This window comes from Dunckerocampus dactyliophorus, chromosome 17 (assembly GCF_027744805.1).
Source record: "Dunckerocampus dactyliophorus isolate RoL2022-P2 chromosome 17, RoL_Ddac_1.1, whole genome shotgun sequence".
Classification (NCBI taxonomy): domain Eukaryota; kingdom Metazoa; phylum Chordata; class Actinopteri; order Syngnathiformes; family Syngnathidae; genus Dunckerocampus; species Dunckerocampus dactyliophorus.
In genome coordinates this window covers 23,790,706-23,815,038 of record NC_072835.1, presented here as the reverse complement: position 1 = coordinate 23,815,038, position 24,333 = coordinate 23,790,706, and the positions used below count along the sequence as shown (strand labels likewise).

At 42.5% G+C, this 24,333-nt stretch overlaps 1 protein-coding gene across 3 annotated transcripts in view; it reads left to right on the top strand.

Annotated features, from left to right (window-relative positions):
• The window catches only part of LOC129170501 (collagen alpha-1(XXVII) chain B-like), a 77,919-nt gene that overhangs the window by 45,544 nt on the left and 8,042 nt on the right, over window positions 1–24,333 (top strand). For all 3 annotated transcript variants that reach the window (XM_054758167.1, XM_054758169.1, XM_054758166.1), the window contains 32 exons: window positions 1,891–1,935; window positions 2,822–2,875; window positions 2,977–3,021; window positions 4,328–4,381; window positions 4,514–4,567; window positions 4,654–4,707; window positions 4,784–4,837; window positions 5,988–6,041; window positions 6,107–6,151; window positions 7,558–7,611; window positions 7,697–7,741; window positions 8,215–8,268; window positions 8,343–8,396; window positions 9,149–9,202; window positions 9,747–9,800; window positions 12,091–12,144; window positions 12,234–12,278; window positions 13,003–13,047; window positions 13,128–13,181; window positions 14,105–14,158; window positions 14,234–14,287; window positions 14,356–14,409; window positions 14,483–14,536; window positions 14,608–14,715; window positions 14,788–14,841; window positions 19,724–19,831; window positions 19,917–19,970; window positions 20,050–20,103; window positions 21,534–21,590; window positions 21,677–21,730; window positions 21,841–21,894; window positions 22,777–22,830. In XM_054758167.1, the coding sequence (XP_054614142.1) occupies window positions 1,891–1,935; window positions 2,822–2,875; window positions 2,977–3,021; window positions 4,328–4,381; window positions 4,514–4,567; window positions 4,654–4,707; window positions 4,784–4,837; window positions 5,988–6,041; window positions 6,107–6,151; window positions 7,558–7,611; window positions 7,697–7,741; window positions 8,215–8,268; window positions 8,343–8,396; window positions 9,149–9,202; window positions 9,747–9,800; window positions 12,091–12,144; window positions 12,234–12,278; window positions 13,003–13,047; window positions 13,128–13,181; window positions 14,105–14,158; window positions 14,234–14,287; window positions 14,356–14,409; window positions 14,483–14,536; window positions 14,608–14,715; window positions 14,788–14,841; window positions 19,724–19,831; window positions 19,917–19,970; window positions 20,050–20,103; window positions 21,534–21,590; window positions 21,677–21,730; window positions 21,841–21,894; window positions 22,777–22,830 (1,785 nt within the window). The remainder of the gene's footprint in view (window positions 1–1,890; window positions 1,936–2,821; window positions 2,876–2,976; window positions 3,022–4,327; window positions 4,382–4,513; window positions 4,568–4,653; window positions 4,708–4,783; window positions 4,838–5,987; window positions 6,042–6,106; window positions 6,152–7,557; window positions 7,612–7,696; window positions 7,742–8,214; window positions 8,269–8,342; window positions 8,397–9,148; window positions 9,203–9,746; window positions 9,801–12,090; window positions 12,145–12,233; window positions 12,279–13,002; window positions 13,048–13,127; window positions 13,182–14,104; window positions 14,159–14,233; window positions 14,288–14,355; window positions 14,410–14,482; window positions 14,537–14,607; window positions 14,716–14,787; window positions 14,842–19,723; window positions 19,832–19,916; window positions 19,971–20,049; window positions 20,104–21,533; window positions 21,591–21,676; window positions 21,731–21,840; window positions 21,895–22,776; window positions 22,831–24,333) is intronic.

The following is a 24,333-nucleotide window of genomic DNA, read 5'->3' as shown; positions in this document are numbered from 1 at the left end:
CCACCTCCCACCTTCAACCTTCCACCTTCCACCTCCCACCTTCCATCTTGCACCTCCCACCTCCCACCTTGCACCTCCCACCTTGCACCTTGCACCTTCCACCTCCCACCTTCCACCTTGCACCTCCCACCTTCCACCTTGCACCTTCCACCTCCCACCTTCCACCTTGCACCTCCCACCTTCCACCTTGCACCTCCCACCTTCCACCTCCCACCTTCGACCTTGCACCTCCCACCTTCCACCTCCCACCTTCCACCTCCCACCTCGCACCTCCCACCTTCCACCTTCCACCTTGCACCTCCCACCTTCCACCTTGCACCTTGCACCTCCCACCTTCCACCTTGCACCTCCCACCTTGCACCTCCCACCTTCCACCTTGCACCTCCTACCTTCCACCTCCCACCTTCCACCTTGAACCTCCCACCTTCCACCTTGAACCTCCCGCCTCCCACCTTACACCTTGAACCTCCCACCTCCCACCTTCCACCTTGAACCTCCCACCTTGCACCTCCCACCTTCCACCTTGCAGATTCCACCTTGCACCTCCCACCTTCCACCTTGCACCTCCCACCTTCCACCTTGCACCTCCAACCTTCCACCTCCCACCTTGCACCTTGCACCTCCCACCTTCCACCTCCCACCTCGCACCTTGCACCTTGCACCTCCCACCTTCCACCTCCCACCTCCTACCTTCCACCTCCCACCTTCCACCTTGCACCTCCCACCTTCTACCTTGCACCTCCCACCTTCCGCCTCCCACCTTCCACCTTGCATCTTGCACCTCCCACCTCCCACCTCGCACCTCCCAGCTTCCACCTCCCACCTTGCACCTCCCACCTCCCACCTTCCACCATGCACCTCCCACCTTCCACCTTGCACTTCCCACCTTGCACCTCCCACCTTCCACCTTGCACCTCCTACCTTCCACATCCCACCTTCCACCTTGAACCTCCCACCTTCCACCTTGAACCTCCCACCTTGCACCTCCCACCTTACACCTTGAACCTCCCACCTCCCACCTTCCACCTTGAACCTCCCACCTTGCACCTCCCACCTTCCACCTCCCACCTTTCACCTTGCACCTCCCACCTTCCACCTTGCACCTTCCACCTTGCACCTTGCACCTTGCACCTCCCACCTTCCACCTCCCACCTTCCACCTTCCACCTTGCACCTCCCACCTTCCACCTTCCACCTCCCACCTTCCACCTTCCACCTTCCACCTTGCACCTTCCACCTTACACCTCCCACCTTCCACCTCCCACCTTCCACCTTGCACCTCCCACCTTCCACCTTGCACCTTCCACCTTACACCTTACACCTTCCACCTTCCACCTCCCACCTTCCACCTTGCACCTCCCACCTTCCACCTTGCACCTCCCACCTTCCACCTTGCACCTCCCACCTTCCACCTTCCACCTTGCACCTTGCACCTCCCACCTTCCACCTCGCACCTCCCACCTTCCACCTTCCACCTTGCACCTTGCACCTCCTACCTTCCACCTCCCACCTTCCACCTTTCCACCTTGCACCTCCCACCTTCCACCTTCCACCTTGCACCTTGCACCTCCCACCTTCCACCTCCCACCTCCCACCTTCCACCTTGCACCTCCCACCTTCCACCTCCCGCCTTCCACCTCCCACCTTCCACCTTTCCACCTTGCACCTCCCACCTTCCACCTTCCACCTTGCACCTCCCACCTCCCGCCTTCCACCTTCCACCTCCCAACTCCCACCTTCGACACACACAAGCAAGCACACAGCCTCGTCTCAGAAGCTGCCTTGAACACTGAGCTACTCTTCTGAGCATGTTTGTTTAAAAAAAAAAGCCAATAACCCCAGAAAAGTGCTCCTTCACTCTTCACCACACTTGCTCCTTCTCTCCGACCAGGGCCAGCTGGGAGCCCCCGGTCCAAATGGAGTTCTCGGACTAATTGTGAGTAGTGGACTTCTGTGCGTCCTGCCCACCTTTCCCCAAACATCCGTCCCATCAATGCTCCATTGAAGCGTAAATAGAAGAGCATCTACAGTACGTTTCACAGGTTGACTGCAAAAGCTGTGTTTTGTCAGAATGTGTGTCGGAATGACTTGATTAATGATCAATCAAACCCAATTTACCAAGCGCAGTGTCTGTTTTAAGCTGCCTCGCCCACACACACGCACCAATAGCCACGTAATGGTGTGTCTTGTCGCTCCTCCCGGTTTATTCTGGGCCATCGGCGGTGGCAGAAAGCCTGTAATTGGAGGCTTGTGATTACAGCTCTGCTCCCAACTTGTCCATGGGACCAGGCCGGGTGCGCAGAAACGGCACAGGGCTGCACTTAAAAACGTTAACGTATGCAAACAGACCTTCCTTCTGCTGGGACGGCAGGCTGCAGCCGTCCAGGAAGCTGCGAGCGCCACCTCGGTTACGTTTGCTGTGAATCACCTGGGAAGTTGTGAACGTCTTTCTTTAAGTAGGCGTCCACCTTGACATAGGCCCAATAGGCCACAAACATCAGCGGGTACCAGGCCCTGTTCAGAATCACCCTGCCATTGACCGGGTTGACTTCCTGCAAATGCATTCCAATTTAGTCATTATCATATGAAAACAGAAGAATCCAAATATGCACAAATGGAGGAAAAATATGTCAACTACGTGTCTCAAAAATCTTTTGTTGACCAGTAAATGTGCAAGCAATGGTTGCTTTCACTTTCTGTTAAGTCCGAGGGGGAGGGGCAGTTCAGCAGTTTCTGCTATATTCATTGCAAGAAACATGCTGAGTGTTGATGTTATTCCCTGTGCAAACATGAGTCTTGTGTGTCTCCTCTGCCGGTACCAGGGTGACATGGGACCTGTCGGAGAGATGGGCCTTCCAGGACCGAATGGGCTGAAGGTAATCTCACCTGGACTCTCATGAAAACCGGAGAGTCTGTTGATTAACGTTCAGAAATCCAAAGGTCAAACTTCTAACCGCTCAGTCGGTGTTTCTTGCAGGGTGTGCCCGGAAATCCGGGAGAACCAGGACTGAAAGGTGATAAGGTGATCTGAATATTCCTGTTATTGGCCTGTGTTTGAGCAGCATGTGATGTCATCCTGTTCTCTCTGTCCCACTTGTAGACCTGCAGCATGGTTGATGCTTTTACAAAGTCGTACTTAGCTTGAGATCTGGTGTCTTCAAAGACGCAAAGTAACGTCCAGTGTCGCATGAGAAGGTGGATCATGTATTGAAGGGGTATTAGAAGAGGTAGTCCACCGTTTACCACCACTTAGGGAGAAAATGGACAGATGGCTGAACACAAACAAGGAAGGAAAAACTAGAGCAAGAAACCTAGAACTGAGCCAAGACAGGAGTACGTGGGTCCATTAAGCGCCCGCCCGTATGCTCTTGTTGTAGTTGCTCGATACAGTTTGGCATCTCCCATACTTGTGCTGTTTCCAGTACGGCGCACTTTTTACGCAGAAAGATGAAAGGATGCAAGGACCTTTTTGATACGTTGTTTCAGTTTTGTCATATGCAGAAGGTCAGTATTGTTAGTATGAACTTTTTGGATATCATAGTAGTCATACGGTCGTAGTAATATTATTCCCATCATAGTAGTAGTCATAGTAATATTATTCCCTCATATTATGTTTTGTTAGTCTCCACTTGAATCGTATGTTTTGTCTCACATTATTTCAACTTGCTATAATATTTGAACTCTATGCTACTAAAACGATATTATTTGTCTTCATATTACGAGTTTACTCTTGTCAAATTGGGACTTTTTTCTCGTTAGAATGCAACTTTTTTGTCTTAATATTTTGACTTTATTCTCATCAAATTACAGCTGTTTGTTTTCTTCTTACATTTCTCTTATTTGTTTTTATTTTTCTCGTCAGTTTTCTTCTCATAATGTTGACTTTATTGTCGTAATATTTTGACCTTATTCCCATGTTATAACTTTAAAATAATGTCATTTTCTGTAATATTTCGCCTTTTAGCTACAAAAATGACTTTATTTCTCCTCATGATAGTTATAGTACAATAGTTATAAGTAGTTATAATAGTTAAAAAGTTATTCTTGCAAAATAATTTTTTTTTCATTAGATTACAACTTTTTTCCTTTAAATATTTTGACTTTATTCTTGAAAAATTGCTGCAGATTTTTCCATTTTTTTCTATGCGCCGCAGGCTGATAAAAAAACAGTCGTGGGCCGTGAATGGCCCCCGGATCCCTGAGTTATGGTGCTGAGATGGAGATGGCACATGAAGTATCTTCCAGTGTGTGCTTGCTGTGACTCCAAACTTCCTGTCTGTGCCTCCTCCGTCATCCTGTGTCTCTTGGTGTCGTCCTCTCTCTCTCAGGGTGACATCGGGGTACCGGGAGAGCAAGGCGAGATGGGCTTCAAAGGAGACAAGGCAAGTCACCTGGTCTTGGCTGGAGAATGGTGGATGTAGTCCAGGTGGACTACAAAGCAGGTGTATCTCATGAGAGTCTTTAATGGCTCCGTTGTCTTTCCAAGTTTGAAAGCTTGTGTTTGTGCGTGACAGGGCATCCAGGGGGCACTGGGACCGCCTGGCATCCGTGGTAAACCAGGACCGCAGGTTAGTGTTGACTTTTGCAACCCAAAGATGTTCTTCATCCTCACAGCCTCTTAAGTTTAACGTACACATTTTCTGTCTCTTTACAGGGCAGCATGGGGGACAAAGGCCCCGATGGGACAGCGGGACCGAATGGCCCTGAGGTGGGTGTTTACCCACAGTGCACAGACGCAGACAGTAGGAAAGCACAATGTGACAAGTGTGAACTGACCATGACAGGGCTTCCCTGGAGACATGGGACCACCAGGAGAGAATGGCCTTGAAGGACCAAAGGTAAGAGCATCATGTGTACGCTCGTCCCTCGCACATCACCCCCTCACTCTATCACGGCCTTTTGAAAATGAATAAATTCATAAACGATCGCGGTTTTGTAGTTGACTCTGGCCTATTATTGGTAAAAAGTCATGTGGTACTTTGGTCACTAGGTGTCAGTCATGTCACATTGATGAGACATGCTCTTACATTAACTTGCACTGTGGAGTCGCCAAGGATGCAGAGTCAAAACAAGTTCTCCTCCCATTCCATGTGGAAGTGGTCTTCTTGCGTTGTCCCCGCTCAGTTGCAAACCCTTTCTTTATGCTTCCACCTTCCACCTTGCACCTCCCACCTTCCTCTAGCATAAATAAATTGGAGGCTAACTTTCAGGAGAAACTTGGAGTAGAAGCGCTGCTCCTCCGCATTGAGAGGAGCCAGATGAGGTGGCTCAGGCATCTGGTCTGGATGCCTCCCTGGGGAGGTGTTCAGGGCACGTCCGACCGCTAGGAGGCCTCGGAGAAGACCCAAGACACGTTGGAGAGACTGTGTCTTTCAACTGGCCTGAGAAAACCTCGGGATCCGCCGGGAGGAGCTGGACAAAGTAGCCGGGGCTTCCCTGCTTAGGCTTGCTAATGCCGTTTCTTGTGTCCCTGTAGCCTGCGCATATGAGTTGCGCAATTTGGTATAAACAAAGATAGTCAGTGAGGACGGATGATAGACTCACGTCGATGCCATGTGATCGACCCACATTTAGTTGGAGATACGACAACAACAGTGAACTTTCCCAATGCGAACGTGAGTTATTGTGTCTTGTCATCGCGTATCACGTCCACTCTTTCAGGTGGTACAGTCCTCCCTCATTTATGGCGGTTCATTCAATGTTAATAATTGGAATATTTTTGTAGTTGGAGCATACTAAATCTGTCTATGGCTTTCTAAATACAGTTTCTAATGTTATTAGAGCCCGTGGACATGAAATAACACCCCCAGAGTCAGCTTTACGCTCCTATTATTCTTTGTTTACAACACATTGCAACTCTTATGCTGCAGGGACTCAAGGTGCCCGCTGGCTAGCCAGCTAGCGAGCTAACCACTTACCACTTACGACCGTACTACCTCATTTAGCACAACCGTTATGTGAACGTTTGTCTGTTTTTGGCTCACCAAGGGAAAGCTCGGGACCAGAGGTTTGCCCGGGCCACAAGGGTTACCTGGCTTGGAGGTAAGCCCCACAGACACAAAAGACCTCAGTGGATTTGGATTCATAAATATATGATGTGTTTCCAGGGAGATGAGGGCCCCATCGGACCGCCAGGCCCAATGGGATTTGAGGTGAGTTCTTGGGGCAGACTCCCTTTGGGAAGCCATTTATAAATACGTTGTTTGGTATTGTTATGCTCAAGAACTACATTACTGGCATAGTGACACCTCGCCACACCACACTGGCTAGCGACTAGCCGGCTAGCGACTAGCTTCACCACACACTAGCCAAAGGTAGCGCTACATATTGGAGCTGTTTTTGTTTTGGACCTTAGGTGTAGCGTTCCTTTCTGTGTTGCTATGTGAAATCAATGCACCCAGGAAGGAAGTTCTGCCAAGTAGTGTAGTATTCCACGCTGTCATGAATGTACCCGTTACTACATGCTCACAACCATAACACCTTGTTGGGGGTGTTTTAACAGCGCTTGTCTTTGGTGGCGCATAGGTGTGCCGCACGACGTGCATTCATGACCTGTCTCTTTTTATCTGTTTTTCTATCTTTGGAAGGCACAGAAAGAGAAAGACGTGTGTTCATGTCCCATGTAAGGATTGTGGATGATGGGGGAAGTTCCCAAACAAGTGCAGGTTTTTGATGAACTCTGGTATACGGAAGAACTTAGCATCCCTGTTTTGGACACAAGGGGGTGATTCACTACGTTGTTGACTGCTGTGAACATTTATAGCCAGAGGTTGTTACAGAAAGAGGAGACTACTGAGTGCCAAGTATAGCCCTGCTGGACCGGCGCCTTCACTTGAATTTTCCCCGAGTCAGACCTATTTTTCTTTCATGGTCCCAGATGTTTTTGGCATTTTTTTGGTCTTTTTACTTCCTGCATTTTTCCTTCAAGCCTCCTCTTAAGTCCTGCTGATTCAAGCGGGTTCTCGGACCACCCCGTGGTCCTTCTGAGGGGAAGTGGTGCCTCCTGCAGGAGCTTTGAGTGATCTCTGGCCAGGTGGCACAGGTCCGCCTCCTCTTGGGCCAGCTGCTTTCTGTTCAGGGCCGCTCTTGCAACAATAGCCCGTCTCAGATTTTCACTTCAATTCGTTTCCATCCCTGTATTCCTTTTTTTGGATGTTGTGCTCAGATGCCAGCAGAACTGTTAAAGGGGTGAAGAAGACACAGCACCTTAACAGCTCTTTGGAATTTGTTTTATTGCTGCGTGAATTAAAAGCGTCTGCACTCAAAGGTTGCAATCCTCGAGTCATTGAATTGAGTGTGTTCAGAGAAGTTACAGCTGGTAAAAAAGCACTTAGCTCCCCTCTTAAGCTCAGGAATGATTGTCTGTGGAAGAGACGTTCCAGTCAGCAAACACCTTGACAGTCTGCCAAGAGGTAAACGTCTGGCTCACCTGCACACGCCACTGCATGTTTCGGCAGACTGCGACATCTGCAGACGACCGCGAGCTGTCATCGGCCGTGATTCACCGCCTTTTGTGTTTATTTAGAAGGTTAACGTGGCGTGTTCATGTCCCGTTTAGGGTCGACTGGGCAGAAAAGGATTCCCCGGAAAGGTCGGGCCTGAGGGAGTGAAGGTGAATAGACCTTTCCTTCACCTTGATTTCTCCTCTAAGTGACGTGGAATCATTCGTTGCAAACCTCCAATGTTGCTTGACGCAGGGAGAGACTGGCATCACGGGAAAGGTCGGCGCCATGGGAGAAAGAGTAAGAAACCCTGACTTTAGGTTTCCCATGCAGCAGGGGTGTCATATTTGGACTTTATTCCCATAAAGTCACAGCCGTTGATCCGTTTCTGCTGTTGTTGTTTCATTTTATTTCCCAACTATTTCAAGTTTCTTCTTGTAATGCTGACTTTATTCCCATCATGTTTTGACTTTATAGTCGTAACGTTAAAGCTTTTTCACATTTCCCAACAAATACAGCTGTATTTGCTGCTTTCCTTTTTTCTTCACCTTTAGTAGTTCAACTTTTAAGCCACTAAAATGACTCATTTTTTCTCATCATTTTATTCTTGGAAAATTACAACTTTTTCTCGTTGGACTGCAACTTTTTTTTCTTAATATTTTAACTTTATTTTTGTAGAATTACTGCTGATTTTTGCTTTTTTTGGGGGGGTTTTCTTGTTAAACTATATTTTTGAGTGTGCGTGCGTGTGTGTGCGTGTGTGTGCATTCCAGGGCTTGGTGGGTTTCATCGGACCTGTGGGAGAGGCGGGGCTGGCAGGAGAGAAGGTAACATTCCGAGTGGATTCGTCGCTTACAGCTCTTCATTCGGCGGATAGACTTGAGTCTTTTTGTGTTTTTAGGGAGATCGAGGTTCCATGGGCCTTCCCGGACCGCCTGGAGAAAAGGGGTCTACGGTAAGATGGGAAGAAGAGATGGGAAGGATTCATTTATTTTTTTGGTGGGGGGCACAGCGCTGAAAGGGAACCCTCGCTTAGAGCATGTGTGTTATTCCCATGGGAATACTCGGATGCTTCTGATGAGCGAGGAAGTGGGATGAGCCCCGTGCTCTTACGTGTTACAACGCTTTGGAAAACCTGCTTGATCTGGCAGCTGGAAAAGGCATAACAACACTAACTGTTTGCACGCGTGAGAGAGAGACAAGTCCATCACTTCTGATGACTTTCCCTCATGGGCACTATTTCTATTTATGGGCACTATTTATTCATTCAAAAACACCCTGTCAAAGAAGGGATTGCTAAAGCGGGACTTTTTAGCGCCAACATGTGTGATTTATCTGCATAACATTGCACAACATGGGGTGCTGTGCTACACGACCTTGCTTGTTCAGATGTCTGAAAGCAGCAGACCTAGTTAGACCCAGGACACGTTGGAGAGACCATGTCTCTCCACTGGCCGGGAGCGCCTCGGGACGACGTAGCCAATGAGAGGGAAGTCTAAGCGGAAGAAGATGGATGGATCAATTCGAATGTCCACACCTCAAAGCCTCTGTCAGCACGATACTTCAGTTTTGTCAATATGTTTATCAAAGGCGTTCCCACTGGGTGGGTCGCCTCCCCCATTCTACACAACGCCTGTTAGGATACATTTTTGTTGTCTGCTCTCGCATCCTTTTGTTGCATCATTCCTCATCATTGTTTGTCCACAGGGTCACCCAGGGACACCAGGGGAGACCGGGCCTCCAGGACCACCTGGCAGACCAGTAAGTCATGACCGGTTTGCGGCTCGTGCTAATATGGGGCCCATCTCGCCCGTCCTGATCAGAAGCTGCTGCGTGCTTCCAGCCAAACGGCCACAGAGGAAATTCCTTTTTGGTTGCTGGGTTTGCTCCCAAAGCCTTGCAGTCAGTAACAATCTTCAGTGGGAGCTTTTGGAGGGACGGCCTCCCGCTGAACCGGCATTGTCCTCCCGTCGCTCACGAGCCAAACACCTCTCACCAATTAGACGTGCAAAGCGCCCCCGCATAAGCGGCGGTCTTGGCGCGGGCCAAGCAAGTGTCGGCTGAAGCGGGAGGCTGGTGAGCCACCAAAACAAACATAAATAGAGCGCTGGGGGGCTCAGCCGAGCAGGATTCCGGAGCATGGCTGTTTAATTGGTGTGAGTGACACAACTAACAACAAACCTCATGCTGTGCCCCCCAGGTCACGCTGCTAAGCCCTCCTCCCGGGTCAGCATGTGCTGTGTCAGTGTAAACCTTTTCTTTTATCTCCTTTTTTCCTCTTCTTCTCCTTTTCCTTCCTACTTAGGGACCTCCTGGGGGAACGGGACCCGCAGGTACCAGAGGACCCAAAGGTTTGCGGGTAAGTTGGAAGCTCATCCTGAGTAAAGAGCAACCTGGTCATGTTTTGTACAAGGTGTAGTGGATGGGTGGACATCATGAAGTTCTACAAAACCTTCTCTCCAGTGATGTCCCGTCTGCTCCGTGGACTTTGGCGCTTGCCTCGGTGTAAGCTGTCCTTTTCACAATGACGTTCCAGTGATCCAAATCTCTCATAAGTGGAACAATGCCGCTGCTTGATATCCAGCATGGAAAATGTTTTTGCTGATCAAATTAGTGAACTGAGGAAACTGGATTCACGTCAGGGTTAAAGAAAAACAACAAAACAAGCTTTTTTGTCAGGTTCTCTCATTGAGTGTTACAAAGGTCGGCCAGGCTTTATATTTTCCGAAAGTTCTACAAACACCTTTAGAACAATTGTACGTCTCCGAGGCTCCAGATGATATTCATCCTCGCAGGACCATGCCAGGAAATGCTTCACATGTGCATCATGCACATCACCACTGATATCAATGACCACACGTGAAGCTCTACTTTCCAAGGAATCTTTCTTCCACAGTTGCTGTAAGTCTGATGATTCTCATTCATCCAGCTCATCGTGTTCTCAGTCCATCACAACTGCTTTTGTTGCTTTTGCGACAGCTGAAATATCTAAACAGCTATACCAACATAAATAGCATGCGGCCTAAAAGGACACCCAAATGTTTCCTTTTTGCCACTCGCACAAAAAAACGTAAAAGACGTATAAATACGCTGTTGGGGGCGGGCGTTCTGGATTCTAAAACTACAGTATGTCTTTGGTACTGAATGAGTTCAAGAGGAACAGGGTGCTATTGTTCTTGGCGTGGGTTAGCGCTGTGTTGCAGAGAAGGCCTACTTGCAGGTCAGCAGAGTGGAACCTTTTCCCATCATTGGATAAGATGCACCTACTTGTACTTTCATCAAAAAATAGTGAATTTCCCCTCCGTGGGATAAATAAAGTACAAATACAAAAGTCAAATGACAAAGTAGTGTCTGTACGTCCACACGGTCTATGCCTCTTACATCCTCTGTGGTTCACAACGTACTCCGGTACTGTCCAAACGTAGAACACATAGCGGAGGTTCCCTCGCACCCGTGGCACAAATCCAACAGCGCACACACACCAGCTACTGTATCGGACGTGGAGGGGGAAAGCAGTTTACAGTCAAAGAGAACATAGATAAAACACATTAGTTCCCTTAGACCAGTGGTGCTCACGCTTTGTCAGCCTGTGAGCTTCTTTTAAAACGACCGAGACCAAAGATCTACTGTACCTCCCAGAATATACTGGGTATATTTGCAATGCAAGTTAACTTAAGCTCTTCCTGTAAAATGTAAAATGTAGAACATGAAGTGTAACCGTAGCTCCACTAGCTACGAGACGCCCAACTCACAAGACAAGACAATGAACGGGCAAACTTTCCTTTAGAATCACATATGTTTAGCTATTGTTTGACTATGTTTCACGTTGTAGAAGATACCTGTTATGTACAATACGATAATGACATGTGAAGAGACTGTGGACAAAGCAATAAATCAACCCCCCCATCGCCACACTGTGTCATTAAATGAGGGGCTATACCGTCAATGACTGCATCGTGATATTTTTCTTCGACATGCTAGCGTGTTTTCCGCTGTGACGCAGGTTAATCAGGCTATGTAAACACGCGCGGCGGGTATCAGGTACGCCAGACAGGAATTTTAATGAGCGCCGCTCATCCATCTTTCTACCTATAATAGGCTTATGGCACTTTGGGCCTCGCGGCGCCCTCCGTGGGACAACCTCCCACTGCGGCCAGTCATCAAGCCTTCAAAGTACAAGGCGCCTGTTTTGGCAGTGTCACGTCACATTGGCTGGCAACAGGACGATCCCCAGTTTGGCTTGATAATTGCACACGTCCCACGGCCAGTTTAGTGACCTCAGTGTATTTTTTTCAAGGAGATACTATAAGAAACAAGGCTTTGTGAGGGACCGCCTCCTATTCGTCGTCACTTTGGGGTGATGATATCTGGCAGCTCATCTCTCTGTCTTTGCAGTGTTGCTACGATGCAAACACGTGGCTACAGAAGGGCCAGCGGGCTTTTTTCCTACGCTGTCCCTCCACCTTAAAGCACACAAGCGCTCATTCACTTGTCTTGTTTACCCTGAAAGTGTCGGACACAGAGACCCTCACATCGCCTCTCTGCTGCTGTAGGACCATGCAAAAATTGTTTATTTACAGTGTGCCGCGCCTCTCTGGCTGTGTTACAGTGACCTCTGTTGGCGAGGTGACATTTGTCTTGTGTTTCAGGGCGCCACGGGGCCTGACGGTCCAACGGGAGAGATGGGGTCGGAGGGCAAGAAGGTGAGGAGGCTGTACATTCAAGCCTATGAGTGTGGAAATGTACAGTTCAGGTGACAGGTGTCAGCACGTGTTCCCGCTCCTCTCAACAGGGTCCAGATGGTCCTCCAGGAAAAATCGGCTTCCCCGGACCCCAGGTAAGGCACCGTGGTGTGGAACGTGGAGAGGCGAGGCATCAGCCTGATTTAGGTGATGGAGGTTATGTTTGGTGTGAGCAGGAGGAGTCAGCCGTCTTTCTACGTATGTTTAATGGCGTGGACACAAATGAAGCTTTAGGGCATCAGTTGGTGTTGGTATCGGTAATGATATGCTGGACGATATCAGTATATGGGATATTAGCAAGAAAGCCAGTATCAAGCGTCTCTGTTTGCCGGAGCACCTCAGGTTCTCAAAGGCACTCACAAAAAGTACCCTTTTTTTCCCTGTAGACGCTTGGACAGGCCTTCACAAAGATGATTAGAGCAGCCTTGTTTCTTCACTTCATGGATCCTTTTGAATGGCGGGTGCAACTGAAGGTACATGTGTTTGGACAAATATAACGATGATAACCAATGGAGCTCCCAAGAGTTTAATTGAAGAGCTGGTATCTAGAAACTTCCATGCTTTTCATGAACATGAACATGATAGCATTGGACTGCCAAAACAAGCTTCTTTGCTGTCATTGTTACGTTTGTCCAAGCAAAGGGACCTTTACTTGTATCGGGCCTTCAAATGAACAAGAACTATCCATGACTGTATCTCAATGCTGCAAGCCACCGAGAGAGAGAGTTCTCCAGAAATGTGCACTTTGGACGCTTTTGAATGACGTCCTTTGTTAGCAGTTGTTTTTCATCTCTTTGTGTTTGCCTTGTCGTCCTGCAGGGGAAAATCGGGGAGTCTGGGGAAACTGGATCGAAGGGTTTCCCTGTGAGTATATCCACAATATTCCGCATTTCTCTTCTTTTAGTACATTTTTGTTTTTGACTTTTGAACTTTTCTATCCCAAGGGTATCCAAGGGCCATCGGGGCCACCAGGAGACAAGGGAATCGCAGGCGAGCAGGTGTGATTCCATGTCCCTTCTCTCCCCTCCCACTGTGACGTCTCCCTCCAGGCTGTGTGGACTAAATCCTCCCGTTTTTAGAACCCTGTTTACTACTTTTATTGGATTTTCATTGGCTGCCGTCTTTCTGTTGCGTACAATTGCTCCAAAACTTACTCGACAACAGACGCATTTTCAAACTCATGTCTGCTACGCCAAACACTTCCTGCAGTGTTTGCCATGTGGCAGCAGGACTGCACCGTCATTGGCTCACTGGAATATGGCAAGAAACACGCTGTCATGTCAAAACGACGATTCCACTGATGGAAACAATGTCATTCTGCACCCTTTACACCTCAACAGCACCCCCATACAGTAGTACAGTAGCACAGTAGCACAGTAGTACAGTAGCACTGTACAGTAGTACAGTAGCACAGTAGTACAGTAGCACAGTAGTACAGTAGCACTGTACAGTAGCATAGTAGTACAGTAGCACAGTAGCACTGTACAGTAGTACTGTACAGTAGCACAGTAGCACTGTACAATAGCACAGTAGTACAGTAGTACAGTAGCACAGTAGCACTGTACAGTAGTACAGTAGTAGATCCACGCTATTTGCACAGGTTTGGTTACAGAACAAGACCTCTTGGAAGAATGGCCACACCCACAGGTGTCCTAACAATGCACTTTAACCCTATAATGTGCATCTCACGTTTGAAATTCAGTTTTACACACGAAGAAGCCGTATACACGATTCTATTTACAAAACGTGCAGTTACGCAACATCACGTCCTGTCAACGCATCGTCCTGCTGGAAAATGTTGAGTGAACTGACTTGAGGCGTTTACAGTCGGCATGGAATGCATGTAGAATGAAGGTGTTTTGTTCTTATGAGATGCTAACGAGGGCGATTTACCAACACAGTGTTTCCCTGTCGTCTGTAGGGGCCTCCTGGACCACCAGGCACGACTGGACTTTTAGGAGAAATGGGTCAGAAGGTGAGCGATATTTGCAGATGTACAGTCCGATACAGTATACGATGTCCTAATTATCACCCGCCTTGTTTCCACTAGGGTCCTGCGGGCAGCATGGGCGAGCCGGGACCGCCGGGCGAGCCAGGGGAGAAGGTGACGTCTTTTCTTTTCGGGTTTTTAGCTTTACCTTTGCACTGATGAACGTGTGGGTCATGTGACAGGGAGCTGTCGGACCTGCCGGGAACGTCGGAGAGCAGGGACTCATCGGCCCACGGGTATGTTTGCTACGACCGGACCGAATGTTGCAGCGGCTGAATGGAAATGAGCGTGGAATGTGTCTGTGAGCAGGGTGAGCCCGGCTTGGAGGGGGAGGCTGGTCCTGCTGGTCCCGATGGAGCCAAGGTGAGTCCGCATTCCAACACTGGATTGCACAGCGCTGACGGTGCTAAGTGGTGTCACTGTGCCAATGCCAGGGCGATAAGGGCGACACGGGCCAGGAGGGCGACACGGGTGAAAAAGGCGAAACTGGTTTCAAGGGAAAGGAGGGTCCTGTCGGAAGTCCTGGGATCCCCGGTGTCAGAGTAAGCGCCTCGCTGTTCAGCCGCATGGGAACGTATTCACATATTCTACCCGTGACCACTCTACACTTGCAGGGCCAAGAAGGGAAATCCGGCAAAATTGGAGAAAGAGGCAAACTTGGACCAAAGGTTCTTCATCGTCATCATCCTCATCCTCTAGTCCAGGGGTTCTCAAATGGTCTCAACCTGGGACCCACGTTGCTCGAAGTCATTTTTATTAGCTTTTTTTTCTTTTACACTTTGGTTTTTATTTGCATTCTATTTGACACTTTTATTTAATGTTGTTTATTTCAATGATTTTTACGCTTTATTTCTTTGTCATTTTTATGTTTATTATTTTGAGGGGAAGTTCCACATAAGTCATTTTCATTTTTTCATTTGTATTATTTTCTATTTATTTTTGTCTTTACGCTTTTATTTATTCTAATGATTTGTTTAGGTTTAGGTCATTTTCATTGGGTTTTTTTCATTGTTTTTTTAATTTTATTGTTTAATTTTTACACTTTTATTTTATTGTTTAATTTTTACACTTTTATTGAAGTCATTTTTAATTGGTATTTATTCCTGTTTCATTTATTTTTATTATTTTTTAACAATTTTATTTAAGTCATTTTTATGTTGTTTTTTTTTACACTTTTAAGACATTTTATTTGTATTTATTTTTAATTACTTTTTTACAGTTTTATTCAGGTCATTTTTATTTGTATTATTTTAGTGATTTATTTTAGTTGGATTCATTTTTCACATGTCCAAAGTGCATTTGAGAGGAATTGAATATACAGTACAGTACAATACAGTACAATACAATACAGTACAGTACAATACAATACAATACAGTACAATACAATACAATACAATACAGTACAGTACAGTACAATACAATACAATACAATACAATACAATACAATACAATACAGTACAGTACAATACAGTACAGTACAGTACAATACAATACAATACAGTACAGTACAATACAATACAATACAGTACAATACAATACAATACAATACAATACAATACAATACAATACAGTACAGTACAATACAATACAGTACAATACAATACAGTACAATACAATACAGTACAGTACAATACAATACAATACAGTACAATACAGTACGGTACAATACAATACAGTACAGTACAATACAATACAGTACAATACAGTACAGTACAATACAATACAGTACAATACAATACAATACAGTACAATACAGTACAGTACAATACAATACAATACAATACAGTACAATACAGTACAATACAGTACAGTACAATACAATACAGTACAATACAGTACAGTACAATACAGTACAATACAATACAGTACAGTACAATACAATACAGTACAATACAGTACAGTACAATACAATACAGTACAGTACAGTACAATACAGTACAATACAGTACAGTACAATACAGTACAGTACAATACAGTACAGTACAGTACAATACAATACAGTACAATACAGTACAAAACAATACAGTACAGCACAGTACAATACAGTACAGTACAGCACAGTACAATACAGTACAACACAATACAATACAGTACAGTACAATACAATACAGTACAATACAGTACAGTACAATACAATACAGTACAATACATTTTATTTGTATTTATTTTTAATTACTTTTTTACAGTTTTATTCAGGTCATTTTTATTTGTATTATTTTAGTGATTTATTTTAGTTGGATTCATTTTTCACATGTCCAAAGTGCATTTGAGAGGAATTGAATATACAGTACAGTACAATACAGTACAATACAATACAGTACAGTACAATACAGTACAGTACAATACAATACAATACAGTACAATACAATACAGTACAATACAGTACAGTACAGTACAATACAGTACAGTACAATACAATACAATACAGTACAATACAATACAGTACAATACAATACAATACAATACAATACAATACAATACAATACAATACAGTACAGTACAATACAGTACAGTACAATACAATACAATACAGTACAGTACAATACAATACAATACAGTACAATACAATACAATACAATACAATACAATACAATACAGTACAGTACAATACAATACAGTACAATACAATACAGTACAATACAATACAGTACAATACAGTACGGTACAATACAATACAGTACAGTACAATACAATACAGTACAATACAGTACAGTACAATACAATACAGTACAATACAATACAATACAATACAGTACAATACAGTACAGTACAATACAATACAATACAGTACAATACAGTACAATACAGTACAGTACAATACAATACAATACAGTACAATACAATACAGTACAATACAGTACAGTACAATACAGTACAATACAATACAGTACAATACAGTACAGTACAATACAGTACAGTACAGTACAATACAGTACAGTACAATACAGTACAGTACAATACAGTACGGCACAGTACAATACAATACAGTACAATACAGTACAAAACAATACAGTACAGCACAGTACAATACAGTACAGTACAGCACAGTACAATACAGTACAACACAATACAATACAGTACAGTACAATACAATACAGTACAATACAGTACAGTACAATACAATACAGTACAATACATTTTATTTGTATTTATTTTTAATTACTTTTTTACAGTTTTATTCAGGTCATTTTTATTTGTATTATTTTAGTGATTTATTTTAGTTGGATTCATTTTTCACATGTCCAAAGTGCATTTGAGAGGAATTGAATATACAGTACAGTACAATACAGTACAATACAATACAGTACAGTACAATACAGTACAGTACAATACAATACAATACAGTACAATACAATACAGTACAATACAATACAGTACAGTACAATACAATACAATACAATACAATACAATACAGTACAGTACAATACAATACAGTACAGTACAGTACAATACAATACAATACAGTACAGTACAATACAATACAATACAGTACAATACAATACAATACAATACAATACAATACAATACGTTACAGTACAATACAATACAGTACAATACAATACAGTACAATACAATACAGTACAGTACAATACAATACAATACAATACAATACAATACGTTACAGTACAATACAATACAGTACAATACAATACAATACAATACAATACAATACAGTACAATACAATACAGTACAATACAATACAGTACAGTACAATACAATACAATACAATACAATACAGTACAGTACAATACAATACAGTACAGTACAGTACAATACAATACAATACAGTACAGTACAATACAATACAATACAGTACAATACAATACAATACAATACAATACAATACAATACGTTACAGTACAATACAATACAGTACAATACAATACAGTACAATACAATACAGTACAGTACAATACAATACAATACAGTACAATACAATACAATACAATACAATACGTTACAGTACAATACAATACAGTACAATACAATACAGTACAATACAATACAGTACAGTACAATACAATACAATACAGTACAATACAGTACGGTACAATACAATACAGTACAGTACAATACAATACAGTACAATACAGTACAGTACAATACAATACAGTACAATACAATACAATACAATACAGTACAATACAGTACAGTACAATACAATACAGTACAATACAGTACAATACAGTACAGTACAATACAATACAGTACAATACAATACAGTACAATACAGTACAGTACAATACAATACAATACAGTACAATACAATACAGTACAATACAATACAGTACAATACAGTACAGTACAATACAATACAGTACAGTACAGTACAATACAATACAGTACAATACAGTACAGTACAATACAGTACAGTACAGTACAATACAGTACAGTACAATACAGTACGGCACAGTACAATACAATACAGTACAATACAGTACAAAACAATACAGTACAGCACAGTACAATACAGTACAGTACAGCACAGTACAATACAGTACAACACAATACAATACAATACAGTACAGTACAATACAATACAATACAATACAATACAGTACAGTACAATACAATACAATACAGTACAATACAATACAGTACAGTACAATACAATACAGTACAGTACAGTACAATACAATACAATACAGTACAATACAATACAGTACAGTACAGTACAGTACAATACAGTACAGTACAATACAGTACAGTACAATACAATACAGTACAATACAGTACAATACAGTACAGTACAATACAGTACCATACAGTACAGTAGAGTACAGTACAATACAGTACAATACAATACAGTACAGTACAATACAATACAGTACAGCACAGTACAATACAGTACAGTACATTATAGTACAGTACAATACAGTATAGTACAGTACAATACAGTACAATACAATACAGTACAGCACAGTACAATACAGTACAGTACAGCACAGTACAATACAGTACAATACAATACAATACAATACAATACAATACAGTACAATACAATACAATACAGTACAATACAGTACAAAACAATACAGCACAGTACAATACAGTACAATACAGTGCAGTACAGCACAGTACAATACAGTACAGTACAATACAGTACAATACAATACAGTACAGCACAGTACAATACAGTACAGTACAATACAGTACAGCACAGTACAGTACAATACAGTACAATACAGTACAGTACAGTACAGTACAATACAGTACAATACAATACAGTACAATACAATACAGTACAGCACAGTACAGTACAGTACAGTACAGTACAATACAGTACAGCACAGTACAGTACAGTACAATACAGTACAGTACAGTACAGTACAATACAGTACAATACAGTACAGCACAGTACAGTACAGTACAATACAATACAGTACAAAACAATACAGTACAGTAGAGTACAGTAGAGTATGTACTGCATGGCATTTCAAATATGACATAATTTCATGGTACTTTTGGGTCCCAGCCCACCAGTTGAGAACCGCTGATGAAGTGACAAAGCATTGAATACGTTGAACGTCTCCTTCGTGGATATTTAGGGGGCCAAAGGCCACCAAGGTCACCTCGGGGAGACGGGGCAGGTGGGCAAGACAGGACCGCAGGGTACCGTGGGTCCAAAGGGCTCCAGAGGAAGCGTCGGACACGTGGTAAAGCAAACTGAATGACGCACGTGTCAGCCAGCATGTGAGGAAGCTACTGAGTGACTGAAGAGGGGCGCTTGTTTCTCTTTAGGGAGCTCCAGGAAGAATGGGTCAGCAGGGAGAACCCGGCATTTCAGGTTATGAGGTACAGGACCGTCCTCTTGCAATAAGAGTCCCTTCCGAGCTCATTTCCGTTTGCTCAATTGGGCTTTCTGTCTCGTCAGGGCCATCGGGGACCGTCGGGCCCAATGGGGCGTCCCGGACCAAAAGGTGAAAAGGTACACCTGGTTTGCTTTATGTGGAGAACTCATCATCATTTCTTGCATGCTTGGTGCGCCTTTTACTGTGTAGTGCAGGGCGGCGGCCATTTGCAGCCCGTTGAAAAAATAGAATTGAACAAGAAATAACAAAAATGGAAAAATCGTCCGACAGTAATGGCGTCATTTTACAAGAATAAAGTCAAAATATTCCCAGAAAGAATTCCACAGTAAAGTACGGTAATATAAGGAGAGATCATTTATCATTTTAGTGGCATAGAGTTGACATAGTAAGCTTTTTAAATTCATCACATGAACAAACCAAACAAAGCATCAAGTTGCCATTTTTGGAAAATCAGGTTGGTGAAATGTTCCGATATTCCGGGAATATACTGTATTCCAAGAAAAAAGGATAGAGTATATTTCAAGAATACATTTCATATTTGAACAATTCAAACTAAACATGACAAGAAGAAAGTTGAAATATTGGATTTTTTTTTTAAATGCAACAGCAGCATTGGGGAAAAACAGCAGCAATAATGAGAATAAGGTCAAAAAGGGCAAATCATGTCATTTTAGCAGCAATCTCCAAGAAAAAAGTTGTTGTTTTTTGGAGGAGAATAAAGTCCAAGTTCTAACGTTACGACAAGAAAAGATTATTTCAGAAGAAAGTTGAAATATTTGGAAAATGATTTTTTTTTAAAAAGCAAGAGCAGAAATGTTACGAGTCGCGATGTGGTCCCGGGAGCGCCTCGGTGTCCTCCCGGTGGCCGGGGGCCAGGAGGTCTGGACTGCCCTACTCAGACTGCTGCCCCCGTGACCCAGACCCGGATAAGCGGAGGAAGATGGATGGATAAAGTTGGAGTATTAGGAGGAAAACTAATGTGCTTTTGAAGTCACACATACTGTATTGTTAGGAGTGCTGTCATTTTGGGAAGACGCTATCATGGAGGACTAAAGTCATAGTATCACAAAAAGAAAAGATTATTCAAGAAGACAGCTGAAATATTTGAAACATGCTTTAAAAAAAAACAACAACAGCAAAAATGTGGAAAAGATTACAAGAAGACAGTTGAAGTATTTGTAAAATTCTTTTCTTTTCAAAAGCAACAGCAGGAATTTTGCAAGAGTAAAGTCAAAACATGAAGGAAAAAAGTGTCAGTTTTAGGAGAATAAAGTGGTAGCACAGCGTCAGGAGAGAAGTCGTGTGGTTTTAGACGCGTAGCCTTGAAATCTCCACGAATGGAAGTCGTAATATTGGGAGGAATGTCACGTTTGGAAAGCTGACATGATTCTTTTCTAAAAGCAACAGCAGAAATGAAACAAAAACAGCAGAAATCCTACAGGTCAATACATGAAGCAGAAAAAGACTAAACTGCTCATGCTTTGAGAAAAAGAATGTGATTTTAGAGTTTGAAATGTTAACCGTCACTCCCCCTGTCTCCACGCAGGGTGAGCAGGGCGATGATGGCAAACTGGAGGGTCCTCCTGGTCCCCCAGGTGACATAGTAAGTCTTTTGGATCGGGTTGCTGCGTTTGACTGAAAGCGCCGCCAATCCATTGCATTTGACTTCAATGCGTGTCCTCCGACCAGGGTCCTCCGGGCGACAGAGGGGAGAGAGGGGAACCGGGCGACCCGGGATACAAAGTAAGGACAGCTCAAGCAAGGAGAAATACGTGAATAGCGGGCGTGTGACATCTCATGATGATCATGACGTGATGTGGTTCTTCTAAAGTCACTGTGATGTCATGTGACAGGGTCAAGCTGGTGTGGATGGTGAGAGAGGAAGGCACGGAGCTGCTGGACTTCCTGTGAGTGCGCCGTCAGTCAGCTCGTGCTCCTACAGCGGGGGTGTCCAAAGTGTGGCCCGCGCGTGTCTGTTGGTTGTGCTACTGGAGTAAAGTCACAATCTCACCAGGAGAACACTTGCACCGAACCGGTCTGAACTCCTAGGTTTCAGATGGGAAAAGTCAAAATATGAAGAAACAAATCCTATTCTAACGAGAACAAACGTTGCAATCTCACGAGAATAAGATGCTAACGTTATGAATGTCACTTCTTTAGCGTGGACTAGAAATATTCAAGAAATATGATTTTACAAGAATAAAGTCAAAATATGACAAAGTCATAACCTTATGGAAAGAAAGAAGAAAGTTCAAGCAGTTGGAATCTTGTTTTCAAAAGAACAGCAGAAATGAAAAAAAAACAGAAGAAATGTTCTGGAAATAAAGTCAAAATATTAAGAAAAAAAATCCTATTCTAACGAGAACAAAAGTTGCAATCTTACGAGAACAAGCTGCTAACATTATAAGGAAAAAGAATGTCATTTTAGTAGCATAGACAAGTTCTTCTCCAAAAGTCCTCATGTCAGTTTTGGAAAATTAGTTGGGGGTAAAAATGTCTAAGATGGGAATAAAGTCAAGATATAATGGGAATTAAGTCATACATGTAATTTAAAAGTAGATTATTTAAGAAGAGAGCTGAAATATTTGAACAAAACAGAAAACTCCCCAGCAAAAATGGGGAAAAAAAGATCAAGCACATGACAAAGCTGAGATGCATTGAAATACACCTGCAGCTACGCTAGCCTGTTAGCATACTGTTAGCATGTGTTGCTTTACTGCGTATCAGAAACAGCCCTGAACACATCCTGTCTTAGAAATATTTTTTATTGAACATCTTGTTGCCTGCAGGGACACCCTGGACCTCGAGGGATCCAAGGACCCAAAGGGGCCAAAGGAGATCTAGTAAGGCTTGTAGTTGATAGCGTTGATATGTACTGTATATACAGTAGGAGTACATGCTAGTATATACTTATATATATATAAATAGTGTTGATATGTACTGTATATACAGTAGGAATACTTGCTAGTATATACTGATATATATACTGTATATAAATAGTGTTGATATGTACTGTATATACAGTAGGAATACTTGCTAGTATATACTGATATATATACTGTATATAAATAGTGTTGATATGTACTGTATATACAGTAGGAATACATGCTAGTATATACTGATATATATATATATATAAATAGTGTTGATATGTACTGTATATACAGTAGGAATACATGCTAGTATATACTGATATATATATAAATAGTGTTGATATGTACTGTATATACAGTAGGAATACTTGCTAGTATATACTGATATATATACTGTATATAAATAGTGTTGATATGTACTGTATATACAGTAGGAATACATGCTAGTATATACTGATATATATATATATATAAATAGTGTTGATATGTACTGTATATACAGTAGGAATACATGCTAGTATATACTGATATATATATAAATAGTGTTGATATGTACTGTATGTACAGTAGGAGTACATGCTAGTATATACTGATATATATATAAATAGTGTTGATATGTACTGTATATACAGTAGGAGTACATGCTAGTATATACTGATATATATATATATAAATAGTGTTGATATGTACTGTATATACAGTAGGAATACATGCTAGTATATACTGATATATATATAAATAGTGTTGATATGTACTGTATATACAGTAGGAATACATGCTAGTATATACTGATATATATACTGTATATAAATAGTGTTGATATGTACTGTATATACAGTAGGAATACATGCTAGTATATATATATATATATATATATATATATATATATATATATATATATATATATATATATATAGTGTTGATATGTACTGTATATACAGTAGGAATACTTGCTAGTATATACTGATATATATACTGTATATAAATAGTGTTGATATGTACTGTATATACAGTAGGAGTACATGCTAGTATATACTGATATATATATATATAAATAGTGTTGATATGTACTGTATATACAGTAGGAATACATGCTAGTATATACTGATATATATATATATAAATAGTGTTGATATGTACTGTATATACAGTAGGAATACATGCTAGTATATACTGATATATATATAAATAGTGTTGATATGTACTGTATATACAGTAGGAGTACATGCTAGTATATACTGATATATATATATAAATAGTGTTGATATGTACTGTATATACAGTAGGAATACATGCTAGTATATACTGATATATATATAAATAGTGTTGATATGTACTGTATATACAGTAGGAGTACATGCTAGTATATACTGATATATATATATAAATAGTGTTGATATGTACTGTATATACAGTAGGAATACATGCTAGTATATACTGATATATATATATATAAATAGTGTTGATATGTAC